The sequence below is a fragment of the Rhamphochromis sp. 'chilingali' genome (assembly GCF_963969265.1).
Source record: "Rhamphochromis sp. 'chilingali' genome assembly, chromosome: 15".
NCBI lineage: Eukaryota > Metazoa > Chordata > Actinopteri > Cichliformes > Cichlidae > Rhamphochromis > Rhamphochromis sp. 'chilingali'.
Window position 1 is genome coordinate 23,689,508 of NC_137942.1, and position 12,701 is coordinate 23,702,208.

Here is a 12,701-nt window from a genome sequence, read left to right on the forward strand (position 1 = left end):
TGGGACATTATTAGCTTATTAATGCATCCGTTTAGAAGTACCAGACTGTAACTTTTACTTTATATAATGCACTTCATATTATATAATAATAATAATAATGCACAAGACACTTTGTATTGTGATTATACGCAAAACAAGTTAATATGAAAATGAACGTGTGCACATAGCTTTAGATTAAATATAGTAACAGCATGGACTGTGGAAACAATAGTTAAAGTGGTGTACCACTGCTGTTGAGTAAATGTACTCAGTTACTTTGGTTGCTTTCTACAGTTAATGAAGTTTTAAGGTGCGTTGTAAAGATTCATGTGAGGAAGGAGGAAAAATGGCCCAGCCTTACAAATATCTGCATAAATGATTCATGGCTGAGGAAATATTCCTCAGAGTGGGTGCTGCCAGGCAGCTGTTAGTGGACAAATTTGGCTTGCATCGACTTTTCTTCGGACAGGGGGCAGCAGAGATACCGCACACTCGTGAAAATCTGCTCTCCCCTTCACCACCACCAACAACACGGCTGCGTAATCAGTCAGGTCCAGGGGCTGAGACGCACCGAGCCACACAGCGGTTTGCTTGTTGATAAGACTCCTTGGAAGAAGAGAACCGCAAACTATCTTCCTGCGACGTTATTTCTGCCTCTAAGCTGGACTTTTGGGACGCGTTACGGTTAAAGAGGAAAAGACTCTTGACTGTCGGGAAATGAAAATTCAAATGGATTTGTAATTTATTGCTTTTTTAAAAAAAAAGAAATTAATTTGGGACACACTTGGAATTATTTTGACTTTGCTTCCTTTCTAAATCTCTTGGATATTTTTTTTTTAAAAAAAGTATTTTTCTAAAGTGTAGACTTTAATTGCTTGGAAATTTCTTTTGCTAAAATGGTCTTATTCTTTTCATCTGAGCTTTCAGCCAAAAACGGACACTTCAGCGCATCAAGGTGAACTTAACTGAGTGAACTAAACCGGACTTTGAAGAGTGAACTAAAAGTAGGAGGCTTACTGTCGCTCTCAATTTTTTTTTATATATTTCGAGGGGAACTTGGAAAAAAAGGTTTGGTGCAAGCTGAGCGGATTCTTCTTCATCTTTTGGGAACACCTCTGCTGTGGGACCGCGGTGTGGACGGACGCTCGCACGCGCGCGCAGTCTCGCAGGGCGAGCCGCTGTCCCCCCGCGCGCAGTGCTGAGGAGAGAGGCTCTCTCGCGCTTCCATAAATGCCCGGTCCGTCGAAGAGGCTCGAGGCTGGGCAGCAAGATGAGCTCGTGGGTACAGCTGCTGCTCGCGTTACTAGCGGTGTGTCTGCGGTTTGGCGTGGCCGAGGTGAGTTCAAATCAAAGTTCTAGAAACCTCTTCGGACACTTAAGAGGGATTAGTGGTCCCTCTGAAATTAGAGCACTATAAAAACAAATGTACCAACGAGTGAAGTCGCAAGGTTTATCTAAAAGTTTACGGCAGGATATAAAACACAACAGTGTTGTGGAGTCTTTATTTATTTATTTATTTTTGAATAGTAGTTTAAATGTATATAATACTCGAAGCATATAAATATATTAATGGGCCTATATGCGGTAGCCTACTGTATATTTTCTGGCTAACATTGGGCTCTGACTCTTGTAGTCTGTTTTTTTTTTTTTTAATTTTGAGTAAGCATATCACTCCAACTACAATGCACATGCTGTTAAAACTGTGTCATTATTTTTTAAGCTCATGTCCGCCTTTAAAAAAACAGCCAAACAAAAAACCTCCAACTTCAGACTCAGTCTTTCTCTTACTGCTTCTCTTCATACAGAAGATAACTGTTATTCCTCCTCATTAACTGGCGTTATGAATGGATGCCCAGGGGCAGACACATGCAGGGGTCAACCTCTGTGGGTGATGTGCAAGGAAACGGGCGCTGCCATGATAGGCTCATTTACAGCTGGATGCTTCACCACGTGGTGAAGTGATGCATTTACAGATGCTGCTGTTCCAGATATTAAAGGCAGCCGGTGCATTCAAACATACATTAACACCATCCTACAGAGACCACATTTGTTGTTTCTGTACTTTTTTGTGTGACTTTTGTTTTTATGATTATATGTTGCTTCCTTTTTTAATCAACACCTTCTTTTCTCTTGCACCATGTTCTCTGCCAAAACAGTGTTTTAGAAACAGGTGAAAATCAGCCAACAACAGTGAATATATAAAGGCAGAAAAGATGGATAAAATCTGGTGAAGTCAAGCAGGAAGACTAAACTTAACCACGGGTCTCATCTAGGTCAAGACTCACTTGACCTAGACAACAATATTATGTTCATTTTAGAACAAATCCTGTCCACTTTTCCTTCGCTGATATGAAGTCTGATTTTATCAGTCTTCTGCTTCTATGCAGATTTCATCTGTGTTTCTGACCCAGGCAATTCATGTCATGTCAATGGGGTTAAAGCACAAATAGTTAACAAGTCAATCGTGGGAAGTGAAAGCTTAAACAATGTTTTTACAAAAGCAAGAAAAAAGGCATAACTGATTGAGTTAGTTTTCTGCCATAGAACTGATGTGTTGGTATAGTTTGTTCCCAGAATAACTTATTCAATTTCAATTCAGTTTTACTTGCATATCGCCAAATCATAATAATAGTCTACTCAAGGAGCTTTATATTGTAAAGTTTTAAGACCCCACTATAATAAAGAGAAGCCCCCAGCAATCAGACAACTACCTGTGAACAGGCACTTGGCGACAATGAGAAGGAAAAACTCCCTTTTAACAAGAAGAAACCTCCAGTGTAACCAAATAAGGGGAGGGGGGGCATCTGCCGTGACAGATTGGGGGTGAGGGGAGGAAGACGGGACAAAAGACACACTGTGGAAGAGAGCCAGAGATTAATATTAACTAATGATTTAATGCAGAGGGCTGTATAAACACATAGAGGTTAGGTTAAAAAGGTGAGCAAAGAAGAAACGCTCGGCCCATCACTGGGAAGCCCCTGGCAGCGTAAACCTATTGCAGCGTAACTAAGGGATTCGGGGTCACCTGATCCACCCCTAAATATGTGCTTTGTCAAAAGGGAAAGTTTTTGATAAAGAGAGTGTCTGTCTCTTGAATCCAAACTGGGAGCTGGTTACACAGAAGAGGGGCCTGAAAGCTGAAGGCTTTGCCTCCCATTTTACTTTTAAACACTCTAGGAACCACAATTAAGCCCACAGTGTGAGAGTGAAGTGCTGTATTAGAGTAATACAGTACTATGTGGTCTTAAAGACAAGATGGGGCCTGGTTATTCAAGACATTGTATGTGGTAAGAAGGATTTAACAGGGAGCCAATGAAAGAAGCCCATATGGGAGAGGTATACTTTCTCCTGTCAGGACTCTCTTTTCAAAGAACTTATGCACATGTCTGTAAAAAGAAAATAAGTTACAAACACAATAGCTTTGCAAATGCTGAACTGCAGTATATCTTTATCGTGTAAAGCCCCTGAATCTTTAAACATTCGTTTTATTGCTTCATTTTCCTTCTTTCATCCACTCGTGTACATATAAGTAATCTTCCATCATTATCACTGCCTCACATAAAAGTACATTTTAAATGTATATTTAAAGATGACGGTTGACTTTCCTGTCGTCAAGCTGTCTTTCCATTTCACTGCCTCTGCAGGCACCACATGTAAAAGAAGACTTTGACAGTATTTTTGAAGGAGAAAGTCACAAAAGGCTTTGAAGGTATACAACCTGGAAATTCCCCACGTGTGATTTTAAAGTTTATGGCACGGCAGCTGGGGAAATAATAGAGACTGTATGTTCAATTATGGTCTTTGTTAAAAGAACTTCACCAGAAAAAAATCTGCTGGTATATAAAGTGGTTGTCACGTATAAAGCTGTAATGATCATATGCACCTAGCCAAGGACCACCAGAACGGAATTTAGTTTTAGCTAAATTGTATCAGGCCCCTTTCCAAGTGCTGATGCCAATTATGACAGTGGAATTAATTAAACTCACAGTTTCTGGCACATGCCCATATTGAGCATGTGTCAGCATACTTTCAGGGACTACATGTGAAACCTCACACATGTGCTATAGCTGCTGCTGCTGCTTCGCCGGCAGCAAACTCGACCCTCTAATTATGTACAATTAGATGTTCCCTCTCGTCCTCTGCCCACTGCAGCCGCTGCCTGTACCTGGCATTCTTCAATGTGTCCATGAGTTCTCCAGGGGATGGGGAGTTTCTTCAGGTGATAAATACTGCAGTATGTCAAGTCTTGTGTTTTTTTCCTGCCATAATTAGCAGAAAAAAGGGAGAAAACATACCTGAATAGTTCAGGTATAACACACAGTTTGGCAGGAGTGGTCTTTTGTGTTGTAGATTAGCAGCTGTCAAAAACAAATGCTTTGTCAGCAGAAGCTAATTATTCCAAACAGGCTAACTACTGCAGACTAGCTACAGCTGGATTTTGAGATAGTTTAATCTTTTCTTTAAGAAACGTTAGCTTTTTATCCTTTTTCAGAATGAATAAGGTGCTGCTGTAGGTATTAAAATGACATTCAGCTCTATATTATTATTATTTTTATGCTTCTGCCTGCAGGAAATATGAAATGCACCTATAAAAAACGCTTTTCTTAACCTTGATAATTCACCTTCATGCCATAGGTGCTCATTAATCATTATCAGAGTGTGTTTACATAGTCTGCCAGTCCAGTTTGCATCTGTTTACATCTGCTTTGTTTATCAGAACTGAAATGTTTATTTAATATTTCCTGCTTAGACACAAATTGTCATGACAGCAGGCACCACCGTGAACAAAAGCACACGTCCTATAATTAACATCAGACACAATTAGCCAAGCAGGCAGCTTTGCTCCATTGGCAAAAGGAGGAAATAATCATGACGACTCCTCAGGGGCATCGGCAGCTCCGCAGCAGAGATGCGAGTGTAATACAGCAGGCATTTCCCTGCTGTATTATTTGACTGTCTGAAAATCTGAGCAACAATGGGGGAATGTCAGTGGCAAACAGTATGGGCAGGGTGAGAATACTCGTGCATGAATGGCCGTTTCCTTTTTCTAAAACCTGCATCCCGCTGGGATTCATTATTTTCTTCAGACCTTAAATTAATCAGTATTAAAACTAAAGTTTATTTCCACATGGCTTTGTGTAACATTTACTGAACTGAACATGGTTCACTTAATGCCCGACGCATTTTCTCTTTTGGTCATTTTCATCGGTTCCATTCTAGCGTGAGACTCCAAAGCAAGTGAACCACATTTACAGCGCTGAAATCAATGCAAGGAAGTGCCTCGACCCACGGCTGATCCTCGTCCGTTTCAGCCCAGCTTTAATTCATCTATTATTCCTCCTTTTTTTCAGATGCGCCTCCCTTCTCTCATCCTCTCTGTATCACTCCTTCCCCCACTTCCTGACTCCTTCCTTGCTCCTTTGACCCCTAAATGTTAGCAGATGAGAAGACACAACGCCAATAGTCATTCACCGTGCTCTTAGTGACCATTGTGTGTCCGCTTTGGTTAATTCTCCCCCCCCCCCCCTCCTTAGCTCTCTCTTACCCATTAATGACTAGAGGGGTTAAATTCATGGACTCACAATGTGGGACTGTTTTTGGTTTTATGGTTTAATACTATAGAAATATTTGCCCAGATCCACCGTTTTCCTAGAAAAAAACAGCTCCATATTCCTGTTTCTGTGTCCTGGTCATAACATTGAACTGTGTGGTGAATTACCTTTCTATGAGTACACAGTAAGAGTAATAATGTAGCAGAGAAGTGTTTAAAAGCCCAGTCAATGTTTTTGAGATTTTATACATGAATACAGTTTATACATGCATCAGTTTAATCACATAGGAGCGACTATGTGTACCACCAAACAACTTCAGTGGTTCTACGTCTACTGCAGGGATCGAAGACCATTTTCCCCTCATTTGGTGTTTTGGTGATGGGGGAGGAAACCCCATATAACATGTTGCTCTAAATTCTAGGTGTTCAAGTGAGCTGCAAATTGGAGACTGCGAATGTCCAAGGATGTCTTCATAAATATCAAATCATTCGGTGACTGTGATGGGTGGGGAAAGTGGGCACCCTGAAATTTATGATGTTTTATCATAGGATGAAGGCAATCACTGAGAACTGTGCTAATATGTGTCTCTCAAACCATGCCAGCATGCAAGCAGCTAAACAGAGTAACCAGATGCCCTCATTGTAGGGGTCAAAGGTTCAGCTGTATTTTTAATTTATTGTGCATAATGATCTCTGTTTCACATAACTGTAGATTTTGAGTGATAGCACATCCATGTTCTCAATCTGGTGTTTGGATTTTTGCTTTGGTAACTTTGGCAACAGTTTCCCCAGATCAGATGTTACAGATGTGGAAAAATCTCATCAGTAGCCAGGTGTGCCGGTGATGATATGTCTCAATGTCGTCTTCTTCTGTGTTTTTTTTTAATCTCACAAACTATCCAGAACAGTGCATCTTAAGGTCTCTTATATATCTGTGTTTCAGGAGGACGCTCTGCCTGCAGCCCTGGTGGAGCTGGTTAGAAACAGCCCCATCTCCTCAATAGAGGACCTTCAGATGCTGCTGTTCTCTGACTCCGTAGGTAAAGACCAGAGCTTTCTAATATTATTACTGATACATGCTTTGAAGCCAGAGTCCAAGTTGCTGTCTGCAATTTTACTCCAGCCTTAGTGACGTCGTAAATTGAATACCATTTTCACACAACCAGATTAAGCTCCCCTAAAACATTTTTTTATTCTGTTCACAAACCCCAGTCATCCAGTGCAACCCAAAGCCCTTTTTAAAATATCTGTAGCTCTTCCCTAAACATGTATTGACATTAAAGTAAAAAAATGCTACTCTTACATTGTTGTTGTCACAATGAGAAGTGGTTTTCTTAACACATTAGCACAGATTAAAGTTGGTTTGAGAAAGCTGAGGTTATGTTGCACTTTCAAAATAAAGAACAAAATGTTGCGCAATTAAGAAAAAAACACATATTTCCTATTACAACAGAAATACAGTAATAAGTGGTAATTATTGCATTTTTTTACACTAATTGAAATAAGGAACCACACCTGTAATAAAACATACATCGGTGTACATGACGACAGAAACACACAGAAGATTTATTAGATTTATAAAAGTGTAACAACTGGTTGCCCTCGGACTGGGTCTCTTATTTTGTGACTCAAATGTGACATCGGCTATGCCCCCATCCTCCTCCCCGCTCTTTTGACACAAGCTCGTGTTTTATCTCTCCACATACAGAGGGCGCTAAAAGCCCTTGGATTATATATATGACGCCCCATGCAAAAAAAATGAAATGCTCATGATTTGTCTGGGACATAAGTCAAATGATGTTTTTTGTTTCTGTTTCAGATGAGGAAGACGAGACTTCTGCAGCCAATGGAGGTCACAGACTACCAAGGAGCCTTGGTGAGCCCTTAACCCCCCCACAAAACTTCAGCCAAACTTCCTTTTTATTCCCATCAATATATTTTAGAAGATATTTTTTTGTATTTGAGATGTGAATGTATTGTGAATGCCTGAAACCCAGCCTCTGTAATTGACATTTGCCTTTGGTCTTTATCTTTTGACTTATTTGAGCTACCCTACTAAGTCCTAATGTGCTTAATAGAGGACATCTTGGCCTCTTCAATCATGCCTCACGTGTTTGGGTGTCCTCTTTAGCTCCAAAGAGGCAGAAAATCACAAAAAAGTTACACTGGTAGATAATTTTCTCCTCAGTTCTCAAGAGGTTATGACAAAAAGACTTATTATCTGTATGTGGCTCTTCAGATCTTCACAGAAATTCTTCCTAGTGTGGATAAATGTTACTCTGTTCATATTCATACAAGATGAATAGAAGGTTTTAGTGCCGCCATGCAGATTTTCCTCGTGAATGTAACAGTACTCAATCCTCATTAGTAGAGGAGTCCCTTCCTTGAGTGTTCAGTCAAGTTTCCTGTGAAGTGATTAATGTGACAAGTATGGTTTCAATGATACGGTTAAAACCCTTCCCATTAAGTGTTTTTTTTTTCATTATTATGATAAAGCAGATATCTGAGTTACTTGTCATTAATCACTAACCGTCTGGTTGACTGAGAGACACTAATGGGCCTATGCTAATCTTTGCCTTTTGATGAGAAGAAGCTCTAGCATATTTTCTTCTTTGAAGCTTCGTGCTTCAGGTCTACAAGCTGCTGAAGTGCTAATACTCAGTACTGACAGGTGATCAGACAGGAGCTTGTGTTTTACTATCGCATAAACAGACATGAAAACAAGGTAGTCTTACTAGAGTGGATGAATGAGCAAGCTGGAAAAAAAGAAAAAATGAATTTAGTGCTGGATGGATGTTTGAAATACTAATTTAACACCACTTCTGCCCTAATACTCATGTTCACTTGTGTCTCATGGCTCAGATGCCCAGCCGGCCCAGCAGGCTCTGTGTAAAGTTCGAACAGAAGTGGTTGAGGTCACAAGGGCAATGTTGGACCGGAGCAATGCTAACTTCCTGCTATGGCCACCCTGTGTTGAGGTGCAGCGCTGCTCTGGCTGCTGCAACACTAAAAGCTTGCAGTGTGTTCCTGTTGTCACACACAAAAGATACTTGCAGGTAAATAACATCACACAGAGCTATATACACATACATGTATACACACGCACATCCGTTAGTGCTGTTCTCAGAATTGTTTCCTGTTCCTCCCATCTTATTCTCAAACTCCGTAGGTTATGAAGGTCGAGTACATCAACAAGAAACCCACTTATGCTAAAGCAGTGGTGTCAGTTGTGGATCACGTGGAGTGCAGATGTCAGACTGCTCCTCGTCCTCCACCACACAAGAAGAAATCCTCTCGCAGGCAGCACGGCTACCTGCATCGAAACCAGACGCATAGCCAAGGTCATGCACACGAACAGGTGGACAGAAACTCTGCTTACTATCATTATTTTTCAGAATTAACACTTACTTTTGCCTCTTTGTCATAACAGTGCAAAGCAATAGAATTTTTATTTCCAAGCATGACTGTGTTGTAGCCTGTGCACTGCAGTGCATGTATAGCTGTAGATAAAATAAAAGTAAAATGAATTTTGTTTCTTTTTTTCTGACAAGGTTAAGGTGCATTCCAAGGATGAGCTTCATCAGTTGGATGAGCTCAAACAGAACCAGAGGGCCCACCTGGAGGATCTCCTGAAGCAGCAATGGAGCCCCAGAGGAGACACCTTCACTCAGCCCGGAGAAGGATACAGTCTTGCTGGGGAGGGCACTTCTCGTTCTGGAGAAGCCGTTCTCTTTGCTCCACACTGGGCTCATAACATCAGCAAGCTGGTTGAGGCTAAAGAAACTGAGAATGTGGAGAGGAAGGATGGTGTGGTCTCAGATGCCAACAAAACTGCCTCCTCAGTGGATACAGCTGGAACTAAGGTGAAGAACAAGTTGGTAGAAGGTGGGAACGGGTTGCACATCAAAGTTAACGAGGAGAACAAAGAGACACAAACACACAGCCCATTGTGGCAAGAAGACAAAGGCAAATACCCAAAGATTCACACAAGTGGATTCTCTCAGCATGTTACTCCTGAAACAAATTTCAGCCCTACCGAGGAAACTGTCACTAACACAGTTAGGGGCAGGTTCCGACCTACCAAAGAACCGAACCCGGAACCCCGTGAGCTGGCGCGACAAAGAGAAAACGAGACTCCAGAGGAGGAGAGGATATTACAGATTGCGGAAGCCAAACTGGAGGAGGAGAGAAAAGAACTTCTGCTTCTCCATAAAAAGTTGGACGAAGAAAAGGAAATACTGAGACAGCAGCAGATGAAGCGAGGAGAGGAAGAAAGGCAGAAAGAAAAGGAGACAGTCAGTCGGCACCTACATGGTAAACATCATCCCAGTCACCAAACAACTCAGAAACCAGGTAACAGAGATTATTAAACGTTTTTTTAAACAGTGCAGAATTAAGTAAATTGTTCAATTAACTAAAACAGTGTGTTTAAATTACTTAAGAGTATATTTTATCACAAGATTGTATGTAGAGTCAGGACCACTTCAGTCAAAAAAGATATTTCCATTTGCAGTAATTCATATTTATGTTATGGTTCAGTTGTGGGACTGTCCCATAGTTCATGCACACATGTGGAAAGCATGAGGCCCCCTCCCTGTGCATACATTTAAAGCAAAAGGCTGATTGCTTTTTAAGTAAGACACAGCATGTAAAGGAAAAGCTCGGATGAAGTTGGGTTGCAAAGCAGCCTACAGATTGCCAGCAACTGAGTAAACAATCAAAGTGAGTTGGCACTGACATCAGCTGATCTGCTGAGTTCGACTGAAGCCTGTTCAAGCCAATGTTATGCACAGCTTTTGTAATTTTCTCTTACACTCTTTGTTTTCCATCTTACAGAGACAACAACATCGACAACTACCACAAAAAAGCCATTGGCTCCTACGGCCCCCAGACTCCCAACTCGACCACAAAAAACAAAAAGGATGAGGAAGAATCGCAGACGGATTAGTAAAGCAGCCATGAGAGCAATGCTGATGTAGAACTAAAAGAAACCCAGGTTAGTTCATAGAATATATAAAACAAAACAAAACAAAAAACAATTATAATTCTGCTTTATGTTTCTTATTGTAATCCCATCTTCCTGTATTTCTACCACAGGGACACAAAGAGAACATGGTGCATTTTGTGGATAACCCAGAGAAGACCCAAATGGACTCCCTTTGTACAAGTATTTATTCATTTGTCAGTAACCTGCTCGTCCTGTGAGATCTCAGTAACACTACTAATGACTGTCTGGTGAACCTCTACCTATACTGGGAGTAACAGAGGAGGGGGAAACAAGAAAATGGAGTGTAAAGAAAAGGTGGACCTTCTCCAGAGAATGCTTGCTTCTTTGACAGTTGATGGTATGAAGCAACAAGTGGCACCCAAAGACTGATGAACTGTGTGCAAGCACTGTGCCTGTGGGGAAATGAAACTGCATTGCTGTAGAACTGTATAAAATAGTGCAATTTCAAAAGTTTCCTTGGAACCTTGTCTTGATATCAGCAGACAGAAACTGCACTTAAATGTTGACAGAACCAAGTGTATAAGGAGTTTGTTGCTGAAAGCCTGGATTGTTTGATAACCACAGTCAGATTAGAATAAGGAGTATATCTGGTGTAAAAATTAACCAAAAAAAGCCTAACTTAGCTGTTTTTCTAATTGGATAATATAATAACAGAGATTATTATATCGTCAACACACTGCAGGAGCAGAAGAATTTCCATGTGTGATATCAATTATTAGCTCATTAAAAATGATGGTCTCTCTCAAACCGTATTTAATTTTATGTAACTCATTGCAAACACTGGAATTACACTTATATGGGTATAGAAAAAATATAGTTTTGCATTAATGAGGTTTCCTTGTCTCAAAGTATTGTCACGGGTGAAACAAGCTTGTGACCTGACTGTGTGCTGTGTTTCTTATTTATTTGTTGCTACTGTTACTACTCTCTATAAAAAATACTGCAAACAACATGTGGCTGAGATAGAGTCTGAAAAAAAAGATTCATTGTGTCATAATAACTGTGAGGTTTAAACAAAGGGACAGAACATAAAAAAACTAATCCTGTCAGTTTACCCCAGTATCCTGTTCAGCTTCAGTGTCAAATAGTGCGTGCATGTTTGTTTTGTATGCCTGTGTGGTTCAGTATGTGTTTCTGCTCACATCTATATTCTTTATTTGAGTTTTTTTCCTTTCATACAGAAATGTCTCTCCCCCACCAGATATGTTTTGGTGCAAGCAGTCACATTCATTTTAAAGTCCTAACCCCAGAGTGTATTTCTGTAGGGAGCCTACAACACATTATATTTGATTTCATTTACAGGCAACTAAAAGAGTGAAAACCAGTAACTCAAGGGTTAGCTATTAAAACAAGAAAACTAAGATAAACTTTACAAATGTTGTTGTTTTTATTACCTTTCTGTTTCCCTTAATAACAGCATGTAGAAACACACTGATGCTATTTTGTGTCTGATAATTTAGAGTCAGAACATTTTAAGTTATTGAAAAAAGGCTTGTATGTATGTTCCTTATACCATCTGACAACTGTTACTTTTAAAAAAAAAATGTGTTTTCTTACCTGATCTGGTGAAAAAAAGAGAATGTTTGTGATAACTTTGCCACATAATGCTATTTTCATATGGGTATAAGAAGCTAATGTGCTTGAAACTTCTTTGTATGTGTTTTTATTCCCTTTCATTAATTCAAGGCAGTTAAGCCCAGTGCTACATGCTTAAATGATCGTGTTTCCTCCAAATACTAAGCGGGTACCATTTCTTTTCATCATGTTTAGCATCTTAATTTAGCATATCAGCACATGAAATTACTAAAAATTACTAAACCATAGACTACTTGCTATAATGTCACTTTGACCTTTCATTTTATGGCCATCACCATTTTGGCCCTTTGGAGCCTGGAGACTGGTCAGACAGTTGGCTGGTTATCAGTTAGCAATAGCTTGGTTAGCAATATGCATAGCCTGAATGTTTTTGGCACAGGTTCCTGATAATAAGCAGTAAGTGACATACAAGTAAATGCAAAAAAGCATTTAAAAATTGCATTATAAAGGACAAAAAGACAACTCAAACAGCGGCTACAGTTAGCTGAAGTGAAGCCTCGCAGACGGCTAGCAACATAGTTAGCTCTCACCTCAGTATTTAATAAGCTATAACTTTGAGGCCCAATG

The 12,701-nt window shown here is 40.2% G+C and overlaps 1 protein-coding gene across 1 annotated transcript; it reads left to right on the forward strand.

The window, feature by feature from the left end:
• The first annotated feature begins 531 nt into the window (after positions 1 to 531).
• On the forward strand, positions 532 to 12,190 carry pdgfbb (platelet-derived growth factor beta polypeptide b). The gene is made up of 8 exons (XM_080905550.1): positions 532 to 1,315; positions 6,474 to 6,570; positions 7,350 to 7,406; positions 8,393 to 8,586; positions 8,700 to 8,888; positions 9,082 to 9,883; positions 10,367 to 10,526; positions 10,628 to 12,190. Exons 1-7 carry the CDS (start codon positions 1,250 to 1,252, stop codon positions 10,507 to 10,509), a joined length of 1,548 nt encoding a protein of 515 aa, XP_080761676.1. The 5' UTR covers positions 532 to 1,249; the 3' UTR covers positions 10,510 to 10,526; positions 10,628 to 12,190.
• Positions 12,191 to 12,701: the final 511 nt, after the last annotated feature.